This window comes from Pundamilia nyererei, unplaced genomic scaffold, assembly GCF_000239375.1.
Source record: "Pundamilia nyererei isolate P.nyererei 1_Seehausen unplaced genomic scaffold, PunNye1.0 scaffold00153, whole genome shotgun sequence".
NCBI classification, from domain to species: Eukaryota; Metazoa; Chordata; class Actinopteri; order Cichliformes; family Cichlidae; genus Pundamilia; species Pundamilia nyererei.
Window position 1 is genome coordinate 302,592 of NW_005187554.1, and position 25,500 is coordinate 328,091.

At 37.8% G+C, this 25,500-nt stretch overlaps 1 protein-coding gene across 3 annotated transcripts in view; it reads left to right on the plus strand.

Annotated features, from left to right (window-relative positions):
• Nucleotides 1-25,267, plus strand: part of LOC102196389 (BMP/retinoic acid-inducible neural-specific protein 3-like) — a 62,888-nt gene extending 37,621 nt beyond the window's left edge. For 2 of the 3 annotated variants that reach the window (XM_005745056.1, XM_005745057.1), the window contains 4 exons: nucleotides 9,176-9,281; nucleotides 9,738-9,974; nucleotides 16,492-16,714; nucleotides 23,347-25,267. In XM_005745056.1, the coding sequence (XP_005745113.1) occupies nucleotides 9,176-9,281; nucleotides 9,738-9,974; nucleotides 16,492-16,714; nucleotides 23,347-24,463 (1,683 nt within the window). In that variant the 3' untranslated portion in view covers nucleotides 24,464-25,267. The remainder of the gene's footprint in view (nucleotides 1-9,175; nucleotides 9,282-9,737; nucleotides 9,975-16,491; nucleotides 16,715-23,346) is intronic. The other variant, XM_005745058.1, reaches the window with a different exon arrangement.
• Nucleotides 25,268-25,500: the final 233 nt, after the last annotated feature.

Here is a 25,500-nt window from a genome sequence, read left to right on the forward strand (position 1 = left end):
AAGTCGTCTTAATTTTTTTTCCTCCCATGTCCCTTGCGGGGCTCCGTATGTATGAACATATGGGTGGGTTAAAAAGTGTTTTTCCAGAATATTAAAATAAAAGCGTAAGTAATGTAAGTGCATCAAATATCTACATAAGACTGTGAGTTTGTGTTTAAATCAATAAAGTGCTGCAAAAAAAATACCTGGAGCTAAAAATTTAATTCCACTCGAGGTGTTGCAAAAAAACAAAATGTAAATTTGTTCTATGCATTTGGTTTTCTATAACTGATTTTGAGCATATTTATTATTGGAAACTGCATCAGTTTAATATCTGTGATGGAGCATAATAGAAATAAGCATTGGTACCCTTCAGTGTTCTGATTATTAGTATTTTAGTCCCAGGCTTTTATAGTCATTATTCTCAGTCAATAAGTTTCCATTTTACTTGTCAGAGAGTGTGAAATAGAGAGATAATACTGATGTTCACACATTTTAGATAATACTTTGAAAGTATCACACTAATCAAACAGCTTCCATTTGTCATGCTTGCAGGGTCAGCGTCACAAAAGGTGATAAGCATTATATTCATTTTATTGTGGTAACATTTTGAGTGCCTTTATTGATTATACTTTTATGTTTTTTTACGTTAACAAAAAAGAGAGCTGATTTTGAGGTTGGTCAGATTTGTTTGATTTCATGTGCTTCCTGTTGAATAATCTTATTGAATTTGCTCTGTTTTCTTCTTTTCTGCTATCATGTTTATCTGGTTGCAGTGAAACAGCTTCACTGCTGCTCTACCAAATAAAACAGATTTGAACTAGAGGGAGAAATTGAGGTGTCCTTTACTCTGTGTGTACACAACCTTTCCAGTGGGAGACGTGAGATTCACCATCTATCTTCCTCCACTGTGAAAACTGAGGAAAACAAGCAGCTGTGCTGTGCTTAGTCCAGTTACGATGCCAAATCCTGGCTCTGGCTCTCACCTGCTCCAAAAGTCAAAATGGCGCACTTGTGTGTTGGGCCACTGTGCCATCTCAGAGGGGAGCAATGTTAACTTTACAAGCAGCAGTGTTTCCCCTGAACGAATGTGTGTGGCAGCAGCAGACCTACATATTTTACAGACAAGAGTGTAAGAAGAAGCTGAGGAGGATGCCTTCAGGGGTCACTGGGGAATGCCTGCTTTGCTTGACTATAGAGACAAATTAAAGGAAAAACGCAAACAAACAAGTGAGGTACCACAACAAATGTGTGGGTAAAAAAGCTCACTGAATGATAAAAATAAAATGAGTTAAAAACAGCATTTCAGATCTCAGTTTTGTTAAATGCCTGTTGGAAATTTTAGAGACTCTAAATATGAGATTATCTTTGGAAAAAGAGGTATTCATTCTTTTAGTAGACTTCCAGAGCACTCAATTTTTCTCAGTCGCTCATCCAGCTAGGTTTCAGCGTTAAACTAGAGTCTATTACATGACCAACTCAGAAAGACAGACAACCGTTCATGTTCAATCAACACCTAAAGCTAAATTAGAAGCCAAAATTAACCCAACATATACCCAGCTGGACTGTGGGTGGAAATAAGAGCACCTCTGCATAGATGCAGCTTATAGTAGCCACATAGCACTGTACTAGTAACACTTCTTTTAGAACCTCTTTAGTCAAAGTAGGATTGTTATTTCATCTCTACTAATTCATATTTGCCAGAATGTTTCTGTTCCCACACCTGCCAGCCACTTGTATAGCCTATGATTGGAGAACACAACCCTGCTCTTCCATGTCAAAGAACATGAAATATTTTTTTTTTAAGCCAGTAAAGTCAAGGGGAGAAAGAAACAAAAATGAATGGTGGAAACTTAGACTGGAAGAGGGTTGCAGAGTGGTGTGTAGCAACAAGACTGTCTGCTGGCTAAAGTATTTTAAGTAGCCCACTTATATTTGCTTGTAGGTTAACTCAAAAGGAAATAGGCAGAGCAATCTTGACGTTGGCATGGGGAAGTGTCAGGTTCACTGGCAGAGTTTTAGCTTGAGGTCAGTTAATTGTTCATGGTAAATTATGCTGAGGTTATCGTCATGGTATTCCTAGCTTTTAAACCCCTTTTTGTAGATTCGTATTCAGCAAAAATTGGACCATTGTTTTTCACCAACCAGCTCAAAAAAGGTTGATAGTTCATGAACTATGTGCAAAGCGGTAGAAAGAGGAATGTAATGTGGGAGGGAGACAGTAATTTAAATATTCAGTAATAACAACTTAATGGATCATTTTAACAGGATTTATCTATTAATTCTAGAGTGGAATATTTTCATGTGCCATATTTGCTTTAACAGTAGGTTGATTATTTTAGCCAATATATTTTTTCAGGTTTTATTATAGAAGGCATTTTTGTGTTTTTTTTTTTTTGTTTGTTTTTTAATTTTCATGCTCATTATATTTGTATTGTTCATTGTTGCCATCCAGAGAATACAAAAGGCTTTCATTTCAGTTATCAAATCTTTATCGGAAATCTATGGGACTTTGTTACAATGATCGTGTTATGGTGATGCCTGTTTCAGCAAAGTTTAGATCTTGATCTTTTAAAAATTGTGATTAAAAATACTTGTCTTATGAACCAATATTTTTTTAAATATGGTTTTAGGTTTAGTGAATTCTAAATGAGTACTAGGCTTGTAATAAGTTAATCAAAAGGTAAGCCTGGAGGGTATAGTCAAAAGTGTCACGTCCACAGCATGTATGAGCGTCACAAAGTGCTTATTCTACAAAAGCCTTTAAGCGCAATTAAATGTTCCATTAAATGCAGCTGTTAGTTATTCAAACATAGTCAGCACAGTTATCTTGTATACAATTATGGTGCATTAATAATTCCCCCGCCAACGGATCCGTGGCTTTTACTGATCACAGTTTTAAAAAAAAAAGTCTTGACTCCTTTAGCAAAAAACTTTTTTTTTTCATTTTTGGGTTGCTTTCTAATAGGGAAGGCTGACTGTGCACACATGCTCTGCTCCACTGGGTTCCTTTTGCAGATGGCCTCATTGCTATGCATAGAAAAGCCATCTTTAGATTTGCATTTGGTCAATTTTCCACTTTAAGTTGGACATCTGTCTGTGTTATAAATTAATTTGTATGTCACTATATAGGCTGCTTGGATTTTAATTAATAGCATTAAGGCATCCATAACAAAAAGAAGAATGGAAGTCCATCTCTCTCCAATGCTTTACTGCTGTCTCCCTGTCCTGGAGAATGAAAATTGTGATTTTTTTAATAAGCAATAGACTATATTTTTTGTAAATTGAAAAATACTTGCTCAGTAAGGTTTTTATTTTATGGGGTATTGATACAATGTGTGCATGCATACAGCAGATATAGAGCTCCCAGCCATTATTCCTCTGCACGTCTCTTTGCACTCTGTGTTATTCATTGACCTTGTAGTTGTCAAAAGCAGATGTCAAAAGAGACAACTTTTCTGCCCACAGCGGCAAAAGTCTTCCTTTTCCTCCTGGCTGGATACCACAGTTGCCGTCATTAATCTGGCAAGGAGATGGAGTTACTTTTATTGGACTCTTGGGAAATTATTAAAAGAAGACAGCGTCATGGTTTTTGGCAATAATTCACGAGTGACAGCGACAGAGATGGATTTCCCTTCAGGTTGTCAGCTTATCTTTGGTGCCTGTGGATCCTGCATGCATATACACATGCGCTAAATTAAGCTTTTGTCAACAATGATTGAGCTGAGATTGCTCACAAACTATATAAGCTCAAAAGGACAGGAGAAATGGGTGACTGTTTTGTCAGCACAAATCTGGTATTTTGGAGGGACTTGGATATAGTTTGCATGTTTCAAGGCTCCTTGGAATAGTTTTTTTTACACCCCTATCAAAAGTTGTTCTCTCGTTCCCCAACTTTTCTCACGCTCAAGTTTTAACACATCTTCTTCAGCAGATTTAACATTCACTCCATATAAATGGGCTTTTCGAGAAAGAATCTGTTTAGAGTTCAGCGTGTCTTTATCACCACACAACCTAGTATTATGAATAACACTGCAAGCCGTTTTGTGGCTTTTTACTGCACATTTTTATAATGTTGTTATTTCACCTCCAAGAATGATGCCCTAACCCTGACGTAGAACCTAACCTTTCCATGTGTCATTTTACTGCCTTAAAGGACATACTATAACCTTAAAAAGCATTGACATGTGCCTGAAGTGATGTTCTATTTATGCAGAGTTCCACATTGGATCACATCTTGTGTAAAAATCTCTGAACTGTAACACCTCTCAGTTTGTTCAGATTTTGTACTTAATTTAGCTGGCTTGAGACATTTATTAAGTTGTGTACTTGACTCTTTTGAGTCAAATGTAAGGTTGTAGGTCATGTAAGTTTGCTTTCGCTGCATGCTGACCTATGCCATTTTCTGGCTTTTTACGCTGAATAGCAACAGCTTCTCCCTGTTTTCACCAATTTGTATTGCAATTTTCATTATAATGGACTGAGCACATAAGAAGAAAGCCTCTGAAAAGATTTACATTCCAACTGTGGAGTGGTGCGTTACAGTGCAAATGATTATTTGAGTCAAAACCCATTTTTAAAAATAACCTTTTATTTCCAAAGGACAGAAAAGGTTTTAAGCCAAAATGTCAAGACAACCTTCTTCAAATGGACGGTGAGAAAGCCAGCAGTGACTACACTCGCTTTGGATGGTCACCCTGTTCAGTGCACAAAGAGGAATACTATTAGTGTAATCACTCTGCCACACATTCTTGCACTCAGTCGCTGTATTTTAAAACCAATTTCTCTTCAACGCACCTTAATGCATCAATTTATGATTAACAGCAAGGAATGGCCTAATGGTGCTAGAAAATTGAAGCAGTCGCTGTAAAAATTGTTTGCTTTTTGTCTTGCTCTCTTTTTCTTATGATATTCAGTGAAGCATTCATTAAATTACAACATTTTAATTTAGAGTGACAAAGAAATGGAGAATTTGTTGTAAAGTAGAGAATAAGCAGAGTTTTAATAGATCACCCAACCGGTAATAGAAATAAACACATTCAGCTCGAGTGGAGCTGTGGATCAGTTATCTGCCTAAATGACTTCAAAAGCTTCATTTGTCCCAGAGAATCATTTCCTCCTGACACACAGGAGGAGATTAATGAAAAAACAGGGCAAAGACAGGTTCACCCGACTTGTTCATACAAGCAAGCAACAGATGCAGCGCAAGAAACATTATCTAATCTTCTACACTCTGTTAGATTTGTTGTCATTTATTTCTTGGTTCTAGTTTTCCTAAATGCTGCATTAGCATCGCACATTCATCAGTTTCACATCTGTTATAGAATCAGCTTTGCTTTTTCTTTTTTTTCCCCCTATACCGCCGATTTGATGCGATAAGCGAAAAGCTTCGAGTACAAATAACAGGTGCCGTTTTTGTGAATTTACCAAGCAAACTGTAAGATCACTTGAGTTGGGTCTGCAGCTCGGACAAAAGCATGCGGTGATGATTACAACACATACTGTTTATTCAAACAAACAGGAGATTTCAGAAAATCTGGACAATACTTACACACAGGACTCACTGTTTAACATTGTGTGAAAACCAATAGTGACTGCATGCAGCACATTTGTCATGCACACATCTCTTCTCCAATAGACGCTCGGTTTTCGAGGAAAAGCCTGCACATACTTGTCTATATGTTAGTGAATTTTCATAGCTTTTTCCTTTCCTACTCCCACTTGCTTGGACCTTTTCTGTTGAGTCAATTAACCTGACTTGGAGCAGGTGTGTAAAACAAACTCCTCCAGCTGGCGCTTCCCACGCTCACAATTCATGAACATATCTTGTTTCCAGTGATGTTTGTCTGCCGTAGCGTTTTAATATTAACTTCACTTGAATTTCTTGCACTAGCTTTTTGTAATCTTTATAACTGTGGGACATTGTCAGATATGCGAAAATAACATAACAGATTGTCAGATGTACAGAAATAATAATCGCATAATGAAGCATGGCATGTGGGTAAGGCTGCCGTTTCCTCTATAAACGAGCTGGTAAATGACCTGCTGTCCGTGCCAAATCAACAACTTCTGCCAACTTGTTTGGCGTCTCGCTTCATGTCACTGAACTGTTTCCATGACTTATCTAAGAGTTCTCTCAGGGAAAGAGAAACTTGTGCAAACCGAGTCTGTTACTTCCCTCAAGCTGCAGTAATGTAATCTCCTCAAACTGTCAGTAGCCTGCTCGAGTTGTAATTTATTCTTTCATCAAGACTTTACACCTCCCACACAGCCACATCAATTTCCTCTGGGTAAAGTTTTTCGTTGTGAAGCCTGCCCCACTCTCTTCTCTCAGTCACCAAATTGTCAGACTACCATCACAGCCAACTGCGCTTGTTTCGAGCGACTGAAAAATGGGGTGCTTGATTGGTCATGATTGAAGCAAACACACCCACTGCCAGAAGTATAGTTATGTTTTCTGCGCCTCCACAGGTGGACTAAAAGTTGCCAAAAATAAGCTTGTTACACTGTGTTAATCTCACATTATACACCTATGACCAAGTATTGTCTTGTGTGTCACTGATTTTAAAAGAAACCTAAATAAGAATAACTAGTTTGATTAACGTTTCAGTGGTTTACGGTTTCCATGTTTCTGTTTCTTCTTTGTGTTATCTGTTTGCCTCAAAGACAGAAAATTTAGAAACACCACACAGCTCGAAAGCTGTTTGTCACCACAGAAAACATCGAAAACAGGGGATTTGCCGTGACATGCCACTGGGTTTTGAGCACTAATGACTAAAATAATTAATGATTTTAGATATAGACAAATGCTAAATTAGTGGAAAATCTAGATGGTTCAGCCAAACAAGCAAGCAGCAATATCTTTGGAAAAGATTATGGCTCTCACCCTGGTTAGTTTTCCAAAATTGTGCAGATTTTGTACAAATTCAGTGCTTTTTCCCAGGTTGTACGGTAGTTAGTCAGTTCCTTAACTGTATCTTTAAAATGTATGTCACAGATGTGCCTGTCACAAATGAGATTTCTTTAGAACTATAATTCCATCACCTTCTGGGACATAATGACAAACAGTCATATAGAACATCATTTAGACTAAGAGCCTACCATAAGAGCCAGTGTAAAATGAAGCCAGTCCAATATGGCTTTATACTATGCGTTTATATTCAGTCAGTCACACTTGCTCTTAGTTCTAATTGCCTCATCATTTTGTCACACCATTTTAATGTTCGTGTTGATGATGAAATACACATACAAAGTAAATATATTTTGATCCCAGATATGTATTAATTTACCACCATTATGACACTAAGCAAATGACAGCTACACAAAATAGGACAAGAAGGACTTGGACCAGGGAGTGAAAAACAGCACATGGGATTGTGGGTAGTTCTCTCTTAAACCTAGACTCGGTGTATGCTGACCGTGTTCAGGAGAAGGCCAGCTGCATTGCTGCAAACTTAACCCTTCCAGTAAATTAACTGTTTGTTACGGAGCCCCGGAAGGGACATGGGAGGAAAAAAAATTAAGACGGACTTTTGCGAGATCTCGCAAAACAAACTTGGGATCTCGCAAAACTTTTAGCCGCATTCTTCGGAGGCCGCCAGCTCGAAGCCGACCAGGGGGTCGAGGCATGATGTGCCGGGAGAGCAGTGTTCCTCCTCCTGTAGTAGGTCTCGACCTCCTGTTAGCTTCGAGATGGTGGGTGTCAGATCTCCAAAAACGTCGCAGCACTTTTGCAAATATGTGATGTCTTGTAAGCAGATATTTGACATTTACACCACTACATTCACGCCTCAAAATATCTTACAAGTTTATTTTGTGACCTAGAAAGAGTAATATTACAACTAAGTAGCTGCCGCCATTGTTGGAATTCAACTTTTGTGAGACCTCGCAAAAGTTTTGCGAGATCCCGAGTTAGTTTTGCGAGATCTCGAGTTTGTTTTGCGAGATCTCGAGTTTGTTTTGCGAGATCTCACAAAACAAACTCGGGATGTCGCAAAAGTTCATTGTAATTTTTTTTTCTCCCATGTCTCTTGCGGGGCCCCGTTTGTCTCTCTGCCATCTGGAAGAAGGTAAAGGAGTTTAAAAACAAAAACCACCAGTCATGCCTTAAAAGAGCTGAGGACATGCCGCAGACAACTGCACTTTAAAATATTTTTTAAAAATTGTTTGCCTGTTACATATCTTATTGTATAAAAAATGCTCTGTTGCTTATATTTATTTATTGTGTGTTTGTCTATGTTAAATACTGTCTGTTCTATGGTGAGGTACACCACAGGATTTTATTATGTGACTACACCATGAATCATATATCTGGAAAGCTAATGATCTTTTGTTTTTAGCGCTAATTAGCAACTGTTAGCATGCAAAAATGAAACGGTTGAACATTATACCTGGCAAGCGTGTTAGCACGAACATGCGAGGAAGCTGATTCACTTCAAAGTGCTCCTGTGTTCCTGCAGTCGCACAGAGCCTCTGGTGTGCTGCTTAGTTTCGTCAGAAATAGAACTGTTGTGAGGATTTATGGGATTACCAAATCATTCCTCCGACTGCATCTGATCTAATGTGTATTTGTATCCGTCATTTTGCAGTAAAACATTAACATGTAAAAATGAATCTGTCATCATCGAGTCTGAAAAATGGCTTCACTGTTTACCGCGATGAGTATGCTGCCAATCCTCTCATCATATTTCAACCTACGTAGTCTTGGAACAATATTGCATGCCTCCTGTAAAAGTTTGAACGAAGCAATTACACAAACCCTCAGGTGTATAATTGAAGATGACATGCTTACACGGGCTTACAATGCATTTTAGCATGTTATTGGTGTCAGTGGGTATTATACTGGGTAAACATAATGTAGAGATGAATTTGACAGATGACACCCCAACTTACTCATTACGCCTTACGCTGCGGACCCGATCACAACTTAATTTCCAGCTCACTGGCTCACAGAGTCATTATCCTAAATATGATTTGCTCAATGGAGAAGTCTAAATAATCTGTAATATATTTAGTGTTTCTCAGAAGAGGAGATGTAGAGGGAATGACTGTTAATCTTATTCTGCATGATCTGCGTTCGCTTCCATCCTCCTTTGTCATAGCTCACTCTCTGTATGTGTTTGTATATTTAATGCCATTAGAGAGTTACTTTCACAGTATGAATTGCTGTTATGCCCCTCTGTTTTCCTCCCTTTAGGTGACCGAAACAAGGACGGGTCCTCTTGGATGCAGTAACTATGACAACCTCGACTCTGTCAGCTCCGTTTTGGTTCAGAGCCCTGAAAACAAGATTCATTTGCAAGGTTGGCCATCCATAATTGAACTCCCCCAATTTCTGATGGAATTGTCACAGTGTCTGTTCTCTGGCAGGCCTATAACTGCAACACGAGAGTGTCAGAATGAATTTAGCTTCAATCACTCTTTTGCTTTTTTTTTTTTTCTTTTTTAGCCATGCATTGCTTGCAGACTTCTGAAGTGAATCCTGGGCAGTAATGATTCAGAACAAAAGTAGCAGAACTACACAGTAAAACTAAAACTTAAAGTGAATCTCAGCATATTGCATCTGATGCCAAGTGTATGTCAAGCATGGAAGACAAAAAAAAGAAAGAAAATGAGAGCTGGTCTTCGGTGATTTACAGATCTACCATAGAAAAGCTATCTAAACACAATTTTTGCAGTAGCTAAAGTGCTTACAGCTCCCACTTCATTCATCCATGTGACATTTCCATGTTTGTGCCCTGTTTTTGTCCTTGCCTTAGGCCTCCAGGCCATTCTGCCAGAGTATCTGAGGGCCAGGTTTGTGCAAGCAGCTCTTAGCTACATTGGCTGTAATGAGGAGGGCCAGTTTGTGTGCCGAAACAACGACTGCTGGTGCCAGTGTGCCGTCGACTATCCACAGTGTAATTGCCCCGAGGTGGATCTGAGGGCTATGGAAGCTAGTTTGCTGCAAATCCGAGATTCCTGGAACATGGCTAACCAAGAATTTGAAGAGTCAGGTCAGTGTTTTATTATTTGTATTTATTTATTTATTTATGCCATTTTAAATGACCCTCTCACTGACTGCAAATAGCACCCTGTTGTTGGAGGCACTGATGGAAAAATCAAACTGACGATCTTTGAAAAAGGGACTATTACATCCAATCTATGCAATAGCAATTCAACATTACACAGTGTAATACTTTTTGGACCCATGTGTTTGCAGCTTCTTGCAAACACACATGGTTATGAGAACAACTAAGAAGCCCTGTTCATTTAACTTACTTAGACACAACAGATTTTTTCCCTGTTCTGCACATGTTTTAATTTTATTGTTTTTATCTGTTTTCAGGGTTTTTGAGGGAAATAAACTATTAAACCATTTCCTGATCATAACAAATTGTCAGTTGTACATATCAGCACACACCTTTTATTTAGTATTATTTGGAATTCTTGCATGCAACAGCTTACATTAATTGTCTTTGATTTACATTCAGTAAGAAGATTATTTGCATTATCTGCAGATAACTATTGTCTGCAGTAATATCTATCTAGCAGCATGGGTGGAACCTCCCTGCCTTTCTATGGATGAACATGGGTACACAAATGGCAATCACTGTATAAGATTTGCGAGATGGATGTGTAAAAGAGTAAAAGCTACCCATCCATCAGCTGATGTGGACTTCTATTAGAGCAGCTGATCTTCCTGGATTGCGGCTGAGCTTGACTTCATGGCCTCGATGATTTAATGATATGTTCAATTTTCTGTGACTTACAAAGTATGAGGATCATTAATATTAAAAGATGTGTGATTTCTGTAAAACAAAGGATGTTTTGAGGAGGTATTCTAAAACAATTAAATATCAGCTACGTTAAGGCTCTTAACAAATGAATGAAATGAAGGTACCTTACTTCACTGTGTTGATGTAAAAATCTTATAAATCCAATCCTGCCGTAAAGCAGCACTGATTATTGATCAGTAACACTTGTCTTAGTGGCCTAATACAGCAAGAGGTATTAAGTAAATAGCTGACGTAGTAGAAACAGCAAAATAATGAAATTAATAAAATTTCTCTGGTGAAAATCGAACCACTTTTCGAGCATTCAGATTAATAACTCTTTTGTGACCTTTGAACCCGTCTTTAGGAAAAAAATGCATGGATGATTTACAAAGTCCAGTACATGAAAGAGGAGCAATTACAGCAATATTACTGGGTCAACAGTGATTCAGTCAGAAGTAAGCTCTTCACTGCGGTAGGAGCTGTCATGCCTTTTGAAACACAATACAGTTGCTCTAATCTGTTTGCAGAATACAATTTAATAGCTTTGTAAGAGCACTAGCAATGATGTTGCAGTTGTTTTAACCAATGTCTCATTAGCTTTTGCATTTTTTTCCACTAATGTACCCGTTGACCATTATGTCAAACTCTTCTTTCCTCAGTCTTGAATTTTACTGTATCTTGCAGCATAGCTCTGCATCCATGTTCCCCTGTCATTATTAAAACTGTGCTGCATCCACAGGCTCTAAGGGCATCTTGCTGTTTCACTCATTTCCAGCTCTGCCTTAAGCTGTTTTCAGTGCACCTAGCTGGCTGTGTGTTATTACCGGCTACATGCTTCTGTACTAAGGGCAACTTGATTAGTGCGCAGTTGGCAATGACTTAAGCAGCAAGGTGCCCAGAGAACTGCAGTTACACTGCTGTATTAAATAATGAAAAATAAGTTTCCTTGAAACCCCTGAGGATCTACTTGTATAGTCAATCTAATAGAGGACAACTCGCACCAGCAGCAGAGAGATTAATAATCATAACTCTTATTGTTAAATGAGCTTCCTACCATCAGAGGATGGTGGACATGATTTGTTTTAAGTCCCACCACCCACTAAGTGGTAACTGTTTAATAATTAAGACATCATATTTTTTATACCTGGATCAGTATCCTATCTCAGTGTTTGGCTAAGACAAACCATAGTCATAACAGAGCATTGAAACAGTGTGAAAACTAGACTCAGGGGAGCATAAATAAGAGAGTGCACTTCATATCCAAGAGAGATCCAAGAGGCTTTAGTCTAAATAAACTGCAATATGTTGCAGTAAGTCAAATACATGCTTAAAGTTGCCGGACTACTAAGACGCATAAGTTATTAATTATAACCTCATAATTAAGTAATTTAAGAAAACCCTGCCAAATAAGCCTCTTTACACGCGTCGTTACCCTTCAGCCTCCTTGTGTTATTTTTGATAAGACCCACGCTGTGTCTGTACTTGTGTTCCTGAAAATCTGACAGTGTTTTCTATTTTTAAAATTGTACAAAAGGAAAATGCCGTTACCTTCCTGGGTTCAGCAGCTGACAAGATAATAATGGTCATTAGAGCGCAAGTTTCCAGGGATGAGGTATTGTTGTCTTGGTGATAAAATAATAGTGTAGTTAAGAAGTTACTTGCCATTCCCACCTTCTCATGGTTATTCAACATTATGATTTTGCCATGATGTTAACTATATTAAATTAATCAGTGTTGTTTTTTAGCCTGAAAGTACACCTATATTCTATATGTTTCCTACTTAATGAGCCAAATGACAGTATAAAATAATCAATAATAATAATAAGTGAATGTACCTATTGTTTTGCCCATTTTTGAAGTCAAATCTGCTACTCCTCCCAGAAACACAGGGTCAGCAAACTTACTGGAAAGAAAATACAAAAACAATTTACATATCCACTGAAACAGGTCAAAACTCAAGGTTCAATGTCAAAATAAGAACAAGATACAATGTGAGTCCATTGTAAGGAATGAACATGAATAGAAATAAGATGGAAGTATGCCAGTAATGTCAAAAATAAAAAAAAATACAAAAAGCACTGCAACAGAAGTGAGTCTTGATCTGTGATTTAAAAGAAGACACTGACAAAGCGAGCCAGACCATTCCACTAACAAGGAGTCCTAAGAGCAAATGCTCGATTGCATTTTGTGTTTAAGACTGACATAGAAATGTTTAACAGGTTTCTGCCTGAGGATTTGAGGCTGAGCTATTACTGTGCAAGTAGTACAGTGTGTAGTACTGTGAGCTCATGGCCTATCATTTGCTTCCAAGGAGCCAGACTTCTTTTAATTTTGACATAGTGAAACATAGTTCTTCAAGCTTTCTGAAGGTCTTTCAAAGTTTTTCTTTGGATATTTGCTGCTTTTTCACTCATTTTCAAGACTAGTCCTTGTACCTGACCATTTTGTTTTTTTAAATTATTAACTCACATGACACAGACCGATTAATCATTTAAAAATTTAACTCAAGGGATAAACCAATGTTGTGCCAACAGATAGATACAAGATAGAGAACAAATTTAAAACTACATCATCAGGTACATTAGGTACCATAAATTGTTTCCATCAATGGAAGGATGGCTGTCAAGAATTTCTAAAAATGAGTCTTCACTAATCCCATGTAAATGTACACCCATCTGGAACAACCCTAATATCCTACAAAACAACAATATGATAAACTTCAAAGGAATTAAATACTTGGCACATCTATTTGAAAGACTAGACTATTCTATTTGACAGATTCGTTTTACAACATGGGAATAACGAGAATAGATTTTTAGAATATCAACAAATTAAATATATAATAAAAAAAGAAATTCAAGCCTTATCAAGTCAAATTACAAACACCATTAAGTGTGGTACAATTCCTCAATCTCAAACCCCCCAAATTACTGAATACTGCAAAGTAAAATATGCAGGAAAACTCTCTGTTAAAATGACTAGAAACCCCAATCTACAATTAATACAATACAAAATCCTGCATAGAGTGCACCAAATGGGTCAACGGATGTTCACGTTGGGTTTTGTGCTGTCTAACAGCTGCTCACACTGTCAGGGCAATATACCTGACAATTACATCCACCTGTTCAGAGGTTTTGGTGCCATTCCAGCCTCCCCTTCAGTTTTCTTGTTGGGCAACTTAGACGATTTCACAAGAAGCCATTTTGAAGGAAGGGAAATGGGGAAAAGGGGTCTGAGGTATCCCAGATTACACAAGAACATGGACTGAGAATCAGTGGCAAAGTCTTGCAGAGTATCTTGAAAAAGATTTCAAACTTGAATCCAAGTTTGAAGTCTTTGGTTCAAACTGTTGTTATCATGTGAGCAGGAGGAAGCCAACATCCAGAGAAGAGCTTTGGAATGTTCTTCAAGAATCCTCTACAGCTATCTCTGAGGACTACTTAAAGAAATAATATTTTTTTACCGGATATATTGTATCTTCATGTATGGTTGCACATTTCACTACATTTCTAGCAAGAAATAGAGAAAGGAGGAATGGCTCAATACTTATAGTACTGTTTATTATGGGGCCAGGGCATGAAGGACTTTAAAACTAATAAGTAAAATGTTAAAATCAGCTCTATGGGTAATGGGCAACCTGTATAGGGTCGTGGACTCTATAAAATGGAGTAATAGGTTCACTTTTCTCGGTTCCCATAAAATGCCATTGCAATATTGTAACGAAGAGAAAATAAAAGCAAGAATGATAGTCTGAGTATTGATTACTTATTGTATCCTCACAATATATCTATAACACAGGTACTTGTAGGCCTTAATAAAAGTGAGTAATATTAACTCTTTATTGGAAAGGTTAGACTTTAGTTGGATACTAGAGACAAAAAAGATTGCAGCTGCACGATGTGTAATCTTGATAATTTGGCTGAAGGATCAGCAATTTACTGCTCCTTTTTTTTAAATCACTTTTGGGCATTTTATTAGACAGTGGAAGGAGGCAGGAAATGTGAGGAGGGGGAATCAGATGCAGTAAAGAACCAGCCACTCAATGCTAGAGGCATCTGTATCAATGTAATAGCTAAACACGTGGCTATTGAGCCACTCCCACAGTTATTTTTTTCAGACTGAACACATTTATATTACCCTGGTTTTTAATTTTCATAGTCAACCACTTAAACCCCTTTGGTCTTCCAGAATAATAAATCGTACTAGTTAAATAGTTGGGAAATTTAAATTTATTGGGAAATATAATATTTATAGTAATCCTTCTATACAGTGTGTGCATAGCCAGTCTACATTAATATTATATATTAGTGCTATCAGCGTTAATCTAGTTAAAATGATGTTAACACCATAACCGCAATAACGCAGCAAATCTCTGTTAGAGAATTAACGCGGATCGGTGCGTGCGTGGGGCTGCACAATGTGTCAATGCGTTAGCGCGGTTAGCTCGTTAAAGCGTTAGTGCCGTGCAGCCCCATGCACGGGGCGATCCGTGTTAACTCGCTAACGGAGATTTGTCGCGTTAACGCTGACAGCACTGTTGTATATATTTCACACATACTGAAACATGTAACAAACAATATTCTCCTGAATGAAAAATTATTTTCTTATGCTACTTTTATGGATTATGGTTTTTTTTTCTCCTTTTTTTCTATAACTGGACAATGATCTGACAGAATCGTATTTTCGTTGTTTTAACATTAGCCAGTCTTTTTGGGATGTATTTTTATTTTTACATGACATCCTTTAACAGCCAGTGTCACTTAAACTTGCTTTGTCTTGTCAGATTTGCATTTTGCTACTAAGCTTGTTTTTATGTTTGCATGACTGATGTTTTAATGTTTCAATAAGTTAAGCGCAATGCTAAAATATTTATATAAGCTGAGATATATTCTTATTCTTCTCTGACGCAGAATCCTGTTGTTATTCAAAATGTAAATCACAGTGATGGTTATTACGACGAAGACACGCATGGGATGTTTTAAAAGACAGACTCGTTCTTGGATTATGTCATCTCATTGGACACCAGTAATAGTCTTATCTTTTAAACTAATTTTAGTTAAGACAAATTAATATATCACACAATCTGCTAAATCTGTGATTAGAAGAAAGAAAAAAAATAGTGGTGGCGGCAGCACCATGTGATTTTTCTTTAGTTTTCAAAATACAGGTCATAGAAAACACTCAGCTTATGAATTTCACAGGAACATGTAAAGCTTTTTGCATAATCAGCAGGGAAGGCGTTGGGGCTTAATTGGTTTCCCAAATTGATGCTTTATTAACCAGACAAACAGCACGGTCTTTTTCTAATCAGAAGTGAGCATGTTTTCGATTTTCCATACATCCAATCATGATTGTGATGATATTGTTATTGAAATGTAATCTGTTAGCACACGAGGCAAACAGCATTTCTGAAGGGCTGACAGATGTTATCCTCTGTGCTCCAGGCCCATCCTGATTTCCCCCTGACAGACTTGCTGCAGAAAATCTGTATGCTATTCATTAATGAATCTTACCCCATCACCGTATTTAGCTCTGCCTTTTTCTATTAGCCTATGCTTCAAACAATATCACTTCCAGTTTGCCCCACAGCTCTTCAGTCTACATGGACTCTGCAAACTGATTTTCTCATTTTGGCTTGACTAAATTAGCCAAATATAGTGAGAAAGCATTCAGGTCAGTTAGGCAAAGTCAGACAGGAACCATCCACTTCTTTCCAACACAGACTAAACTATCTTGCCTGTCCTCTGTCTTTCAGATGAGTTCCAGAACTTTGTTCGAAGGCTTCCTACATTCTATGCTCTGAACGCATCGGCCATTCAATATTTCTGGAAATCGGAGCCGACCATTCTCCAGCGCTACAAACAGCTGGAGCTCAGCACCCAGCAGCTCCTGAGCAAAGCACGACGCATTATCAACAAGCTCTTCACCCTCAGCAAAAGGTGTCAAACTCAGCCCAAAATTATTATGCTGAGAGAGAGGTGAGAAATATAAGTATTCCTGCTGACCTTTCTGTGGATACAGATGTGTTAGGCCGTGTGTTTGCGCGCATGAGTGTGAAAAAATAAGCAAAAATTCCAAAGCCTGCAGCCACATTGCAAGTCCTTTCAAGCACGTTGCAAACAGCAGTGCTCATTTATTTTCCTCAGCCCGCTCTGTGCGCAGTGCTTTGTTATCCCCTGAACTAGGCATTATGCTAATAATACACACAATACATTAGCACTTTGATATTCAACCGAGGTCTCACTGAAGTGAGCTATAGTGTCACACCTGATGACTTGGCTGCACTCCCAGTCCGGGTCTCCTTTACATTCAGGAAATCAAAGTTATCCTCCTGTGAAATTAAAGTTTGCAGTGTTTCAAAGGAATATGCAAAGTTTGGGCCATTTTTCCTGTTGGTTAACTTGACTGCAATGAAATCATATACTAAAGAAAATCTGCCGTGGATCTTCTGTTGATCATTCCATCTATTTTTGTGTTTTTCTCCACAAAGTTTAGCTATAGTCTGCAACAAAAGCTTATGAAAAAGAAATGTAATTATGTCAGTGCAGCTGAAGTATCCAGGTTTATTTTAGGAGCTATTTCAGGTGAGAAACCAAATATTCATCCTCTGCAATGTGATTTTTTTTTTTAAAATAAATATAGAGCTCGAATCTCCAATTGCCCCCACCTTCATTTCCTCTATAATGAGGGAATATATCTCTGTTCATTCAAACTGTACATATTTACCTATAAAATCTATGGGAACATACAGTGTTGTAAGTCATGTATTTGGCTCATACCTGATTTCTTACTTGCAGTTTTTTTAAATGGAGATTTCATTTATTAAGGAGAAAATGCTTTCCAAACCCACCTGAATTCATCACATTTTTTGGAAAGCTGGGTTCTATTTTATTAGCCACATGCAGACCTGATTACTGCCAGACACACTAAATTAAGAAATCCCTAAAAAATCAACCTGTAGAAATACGTTATACTGGCGTCTGAAGAAGCTCAAGAACAGATGAAAAACAAAGTCATTGACATTTACGAATAGGGTTACAAAACCATTTCTAAGGTTTTGAGATTCCAGTGAACCACAATGGAGAGCCATTGAGAAAATGGAGAAAACTGAAAATTGGTGAACATTCCCAGGAGTGGCTACTAAAATTACTCCAGGAGTGCAACCATGGGAGATTTCCAAAGACCACTGCTGACCTTAAAGGACACAAAGGCTCATCTCACATTTGTCAAAAACCATATCAATGATCCCCAAGAGTTTTAGGACAATATTCTATGGAGTGACAAGGCAAGAGTGAAACTTTGCAAGGTTTGAGTCCTGTTACATCTGGCAAAAACAAACATAGCATCATAGAAAGATCACACCATCAGTCAAACATGGTTGTGGTAGTATGATGGTCTGGGCTGCTTTGCGGTTTCAGCAGCTGGACAACTTGAAATGGATGGCTTGATGACTGAAATGGATGCAACCATGAATTCTACTAGAAAAATCTAAAAAAAAGAATGCCCGTCTGTCAGTTCATGACCTTAAGCTCAGGGACACTTGGGTTATGGACAATGAGCCGAAAGACTCCAGCAACTCCACCTGGATGGTTAAAAAAATCCCAAATGAATATTTTGCAGTGGCCTGTTAAGGTCTGTGCTTAAATCAGATTGAGCTGATTTAGCATCACCTTAGACAGGCTGTTTAATTCAGCTCTCCAATGAGCCTGAATTAAAGCAATTCTACAAAGCAAAGTGGTGATGTAAAAGACTCATTGCCAGTTATTGCAAAAGCTTGGATATAGTTCTTGCTACAAAGGGTGACGCAAGCAGCTATTAGGTTTAGGGGGCAATTACTATTTTACATTGAAGTGTAACAAATATGCAAAAAACTAAGAGATCAAGAAGAGGGCAAATACCTTTTCACAGCACTGTACATATATGCAGTGTTAAATTCGGAGTTGCTGCAAGCACAGTTGTGTTTGCTTACATTTTTAAGCAAGGTAAAGAAAAGGTTTTATTTCCTAAAAATAGAACACAAAAATTGTTTAGTTCACCTGAAGTAGTATATTTAGGGAATCCAAATTTTATTTGCAGACTCAAACTCAAGGTACTGCTCCCCTTTAGAATATGGGTTTTCTATACAACCAAATGAGCTATACTGACACTTATTTGCAACGATCTTATAAGGGAATAGAAATGTATTCAGGTTATTACCATTATAGATTGACCATCGCTATAGGGAAAAGTGTATTTCTGATATTTAAGGGGAAATGTATAAGAGCGATAAAGGCAGATTAAAAGATTGGTCAAAATCATTGTGGCTGAGCTCTCAGTCCTGCACTAGTCATACTACAAAAGATTCAATACAACGACAAATGGTTATTTTTTCGCATGATTTTGCATTTCTGTTTCCAGATGGTCCCTCATATCATATTAACTTGATTTTTAATGGCTTTCAGCTCCAGTCCTAAGCACCGTTTCCTCATATAGCATCATAATGCTGCAGAATCAGATGTTCCTTAGTAGCAATTTATGCAAATTAGGTGCGACCGAGGTCATTTACAGCTATATTCTTAGTAATATCTGTGCTGTGCAAAAAAATTAAAGAGATGCAAAATGTTCATTCCTGATGGAAAATGGTGACAGGTTTAGTAAATGTTCCCATCTGTGTATAAAAGCTTGCAAACAGCTAAATTACAATGATGCTTCAGACAGCAGAAGAATGTACTGCCCTTTGTCAATGTAATAGTGAATAGTTATATATATATATATATGTAGCAAGAATATACAAAGATTTTATCCTCATTTACCTTACATATCATACCGCCCTGTACTAATGGCCCAGCTCACAGAGGATTTGTTTTTCATATGGAATATTTGTACATCTCTGTAGCCATTATTCATGTTCCAAAGCTTCACAGTCTTTGTGAGATGAAGACAAAGCAAACATAAAAAAAAATGTAGGCTGTTACATTGTAAATCCATTTGGAGTTTCTTTTGTAACTTTCTAGTGCAGTCTTTGGAACTATGTACAGTATTTTTTTTTTCCTTTTATTTTTTTCCATGAATACAAGAGGTGTCAGGGCAGCCGTGATGGAGCTGCACAAAAACAACTGATAGGCTGCTTTTTCTGTGCTTCCAAAGTAAATAAATGTGGCTTGTAATGGAAAAAATGAAGTGTATCTAGTGCAGAGGAGAAGTTTTCTTCACTAGTCAAAATGTACTCTGTGGCAGAAGGAGAAAGTTCGTTTGTGGCATTGATCTGTGTGAAATGAACTGACAGACAATGAACAGATTGCAGAGTGAACACCCGGCTTCTCTTTTGCCCATACTGCACACTGCGTCTCCATGACAGTTTACATGTCCTGCTGACAAAATGTGCTTATGATGGCGAGACAGCTTCCTCTCTCTTGCTGTGCACAGTCTCCACTCTGGAGGTGAGATATGCACAACTGACTCTCGCTGATGAGTTTCAGACAAGCTGGGTGCCGTTAAGACTGTTAACGCATTACATCGACTATCTTTTGACAAAATGTCACCAGATTTAAAATTTGATTTGAGGAAAAAGAAAAAGTCTTTTGCTCCTTTCTGTTTTTCTCCACATCACACTGACTGCGCTCACTGTGATGCTGGAATACTAGAGGGGGCTTGCCGGTTCAAAGCACTTATAAAAGAAGAACAAAAAAATGGTCTCGAAACTAAGAAACACCAGAAGCCTTCTATAGACTTTAGCTCTGCATGATAATTATTTTTTCCTAAGATATGCATCATTAGTGAGTAAAAGTACAGTACACTGGAGGGAACAAATTATAGAGCTGGAAAACAAAAAGAAAGGAAAAGAAAAGAAAACGCAATCACAAGTTTATATATTTAGTTATTTTTACCACTGGAAGGTGTTCTAAGCCATGTTTCTTTTTAAATAATTGTTTTCTCAATTAAAGTGGAAAAAACACATTTGAATATATTGCTTTTTGCACAGAACTGACAATACAAGTGAACTCACAATCATTTATTTCCATTTTTTTCCTGTAACTGTGAAGTCTGCAGCAGCAGTATGTTAGTTTATCCAGCTGTTTAGTACACAGTTTCACCCTTATCATCACTTTGCTTAGCTTCACCATTTGTGTGTATTTTTCCAGCCCAACTAGAATCTAGAGACGCAGGACTGTGTAGACGAAATCCATTTAAATATGTTGTGTAAGTTCAAACTCGATCGTATCCAGTTTGATAGCTGGTTTAAAAATTGACTCAGTAGAATATTACATGTATTATAGCATCTTTTTTATAATCAATTGCTTCATATCCAAAATATCAAAATGTTCTTCAAAAATGTTTTGCATATATTTACTGCATTTATTTGTTGCAGTAAATATATGACACAAATACTATACTTTCATAGTATTTGTGTCGATATAGGAATATAGCAAATGCTTTTCCAGTCAATGTATTAAACATTGAGAAGCTAAAATAATTTGTGGAAAAGGGTAAAAAAGCCTGATTTAGGAATTACATCTAACATTTATTCATCTATCTGTCCATCCTCTTCTGCTTATCCTTATCATTGTCGCAGGGGGTCTAGAGCCTATCCCAGCTATCCCAGGGCGAGAGAGGGGCTACAGCCTGGCCAGTCTGATGCAGGGCTAACGCTACTGTTTATCATGGGATCAAATTCCCAGTGATACACACACTCACCAGCACACACACAGTGCAGTTTAATTTCTTTAGTCTAACAACTGTTTGAACAAATGGTACTTTTCCCTTCAAAATTATGTTTTTTAGATGTAAATTACTTATACATGCACTTTTGTTTCCCTTAAATTAATTTACCAGCTGCACACGGCTACAGCAACAGAACAGCCACTCTGCTAAAGAACAAAAGTGGATTAAAAAATCTGACAGATGTGGAACATAGCAAGCGACAGACTAATTTACCACATTATGTTCTTGTCATGCATTCCATCTGCTCTTTCATTCAGAAACAATTTCGGTATATTGCTTCACCGATATAGTTTGTGGCTTGGAATAACTAGAGCATTTTGCTAATCCTATACTATATGTATGGTTCTAGATGTACATAGGGCTAGACTAGACTCTGCACGTTTCCAACTTAAATAAATGATGTATTTTCCTAATGTGATCTTTATCAGCCTCTTATTAAACCTAATTTTGTTTTATAGGAAATTTTGTGTGATGCCAAAGCCGAAGCTATGTTTTGATTACCATTTGTGGTTGCTTTGGTTGTTTATGCTTTTAACAAGAGTGTATCTTTTTAGTATTTTCAGCTCTGCCCAAAGTAAACAACATAAAAATTGTAACGTAATTAGCATTAGCTTATTTTACAGAGGGAGACTTTCCAATTACCCAATTAGCTCGTTTTCTTAGCACTAAATATAAAATGGGTGTATTTCTAACTCATCTTTTTTGACCTTGCATATTTGTAGTGAAACGACAAGTGATCGATCTATAGTAGGATGCGTTTTAGACTGGATAAGTGGACAGGAAATCTTTTCTACAGGGATTTCATGAAAACATTGAAGGATTTGAATGAATCGCTTAAATGTGGGACTTGCGTAGCAGGCATTGGTCTCTTGAGATTATGATGTGATACAGAACAAGCAATGACTGTTGATCTCCCCCATAATGCACCTTCCCTCCCCTACAGGGTCTAGTCAGGAAGCAGACAAAATTTAACTTAGCTGTGTTTCTTCAGAAAGCACTTAACCATGCATATGAAACTCATAGTTTCAATCTGTTAGTTAAAGTAATGACTCAGTTTTACTCCTTACAGTGCAAGAGTTGGTTGCTCTAAATTACATTTAACATATTTTCATGTGTCATTAACGAATCATATAGAGCAGGAGAAGACAGAGGGACTTTGACATTTACATTTCATGGCTTCATAATTGTGAAGTACCGCATAACTGCTATATCCATTGCCATATTTTCATTTCATGCCCACATATTTATTGTTCAACTTCCCATCTATATCCACTGCATCTCTTATTTATAGGCAAAAATCTGAAAAGAAATACATGCAAGAGTTTTTTTATTGTTTATATTTTTTAAGTATATGTGAGGAAAAACGCTTTTTCTATGCTGAGTCATCTCTGTTTTTGTTTATAGATTTTACAATGTAACAGCTTCCACAAAGAAAGAAAGTATGCACTATAATTCTTAAAAATTAAAATACAGTGTTTATTCTTAATGAAATGTGAAATTACTCAAAGTTATATGACCATCTAATAATTACTCAGCTTACCTAATGTGAACAATCAGGAGCATTTTATAAATATTATATTTGACAATAAAGTAGAAACTCAACACCCAACGAAAGAGAAAGCACCTGATGTAAGCATAATGACCCGAAAGGGAAAAGAGATGTGAGCGAAGACAGTAAATGGGATTGTGAGACTTCACATTGATGAAAAGCATACATGATGATCACTATCAAACTAAGTGGCTCACAGGTTTTCTCCATACAGAGGAGCATTGAGTTTGTCATCAAAATATAGATTTTTTTGTTGTTTGGTTTAGAAACAATGAGATTAATGTTTGAAGCCATGTGATTCTTGTGTTATGTACTCTGCATCAACAATGAATCTTACCCACTGCTCCGTCTCTGTCGCAGGCCCTTTAGCTACTGGCTGAACTACATCCTCTCCATCATGTACTGCAGTGAAAACAATCACATCGGCTCTTACCTGGAGGAAACCCGGAGCTGCTCCTGCCCTTATGAGCATCCTCCCTGCCAGGGCTTGATTCCATGCACAGTGGGGGAGGGCACCTCCTGTGCGTCATGCTCCTATGAGAATCGCTCCCGCTGCGCCACCTGCAACCAGGGTTATATGCTGAGCCAGGGTGTGTGCCGCAACGAAGTGCCAGACTCCACTGACCACTACATAGGCTTTGAGACTGACCTGCAGGACATGGAGCTGCGCTATCTTCTCCAGAAACGTGACAACCGCATCAGCATTCACGGCATCTTTGTAAGCAATGACGTCAGGCTGAATAATTGGTTTGACCCATCGTGGAGAAAGAGAATGCTGCTGACACTGAAAAGTAACAAATACAAGTCAAACCATGTCCACATGCTCCTGGGGATGTCTCTACAGATCTGCCTTACCAAGAACATTACTCTGGACCCCATGCTGTCTGTTTATATCAATCCGTTTGGCGGGAGCCACTCAGAGAGCTGGATCATGCCCATTGAGCAGAAGAACTATCCAGACTGGGAGAGGACTAAATTAGACCTTCCTTATGACTGTTATAATTGGACTCTGACTTTAGGCAACAAGTGGAAAACATTTTTTGAGACAGTGCATTTTTATCTACGGAGCCGGATCAGGGGCACCTCAAGTAACGGGAATGGAACTGTATATTATGAACCCTTGGAGTACCTGGAATCGGGACGAAATCTAGGCTACATGAAGATCAACAGCATCCAGGTGTACGGCTATAGTATGCACTTTGACCCGGAAGCGATCCAGGACTTGATTTTACAGCTGGACTACCCATATACTCAGGGATCGCAGGACTCAGCCCTGCTGCAGCTGCTGGAGATCCGGGATCGGGTCAACAGGCTTTCCCCACCAGGAGCTCAGCCACTGGACCTGTTCTCCTGTCTGCTGCGGCACCGGCTCAAACTGTCCACTACAGATGTTGCCAGGATCCAGGCAGCGTTGCAGACTTTCAGTGCCAAGCAGCCAAACTCGATGGAATACGAAACAACCAAATTATGTAGCTAAGAAGTGGGCAGGTGGCCAGGCGCACAGATGGAAGAGCAGTCACCACACAACTCTGACGATAGTTAAGAGCAATTCTGGAGCAGTGCAAGGGACATTTGAGGGACATGTTATTTGTTGTCATGGGTCTCAAGAGTGCATTTGAGATTCTTATGTCAGCTTTTGGTATAAATTTGTATTACGTCTTAGAAATAAGGAGGATTTCACCATACTTGCCTCATTGTTTGAGTTTTTTTTCTCTCCTGATGAAAAAATAACTTTAATAGTTATTAATATGAATTTCAATATTTGCCATCACTGATATTTTGCCAGCGTGCTGATGTTTGTAGATTGCACAAATCTGAATTGCTCACATACGTAAAGAAAAGGCTTTTGCTGATAAAATATTACCCAAGCAATGTAGTCACCTCACTCATTTCATTTCAAAATCAGCATGTTCCTCGCTACATTTGCTTTCTAAAAAAAAGCCCACCATAAGTAATTGTTTTAATATCACAGTCCTCCTTCTTTGGCTGGAAAATTATGGGCACTGTGTTCTTTTTGCTTTTCATATCATGATAAAATCACTCATTTTTTTAAGCTCTACTTCACATTTTTGTAAGAAAATAGTCATTGCCATAAACAAAGTGAATAAATAAATGCTGTATTACTCCGGATTTGCTGACAAACAATGTATCATGTTCACAATATATGTTACATGTGCTCTTATTTTTATAATGCTGTTGTTTGTGAAGCAAAAGTTACAAAAACACTGTCTATAAAATGTATAATACGATTTGTTAATACACTAAATAAAATAAATTTTTATGTGTGGTCTGTACATGGTGTTCTTGTGTACATAGATGCTTTTCTAAATTTATAATGAGTTTATCAGATTTATGATAGGGATTACTAACATTATTTATTCTGTTGTCACGTTTCAAAAATGTCACTTTTGATTTTGATGCTCTCAAGAGACGCGACTGAACAGCCAGTCAGTGGCATGCAGTGTGACGATGTCACATTTTATTACCTGCTCAGATTGCTCCGAATCCCAGCCA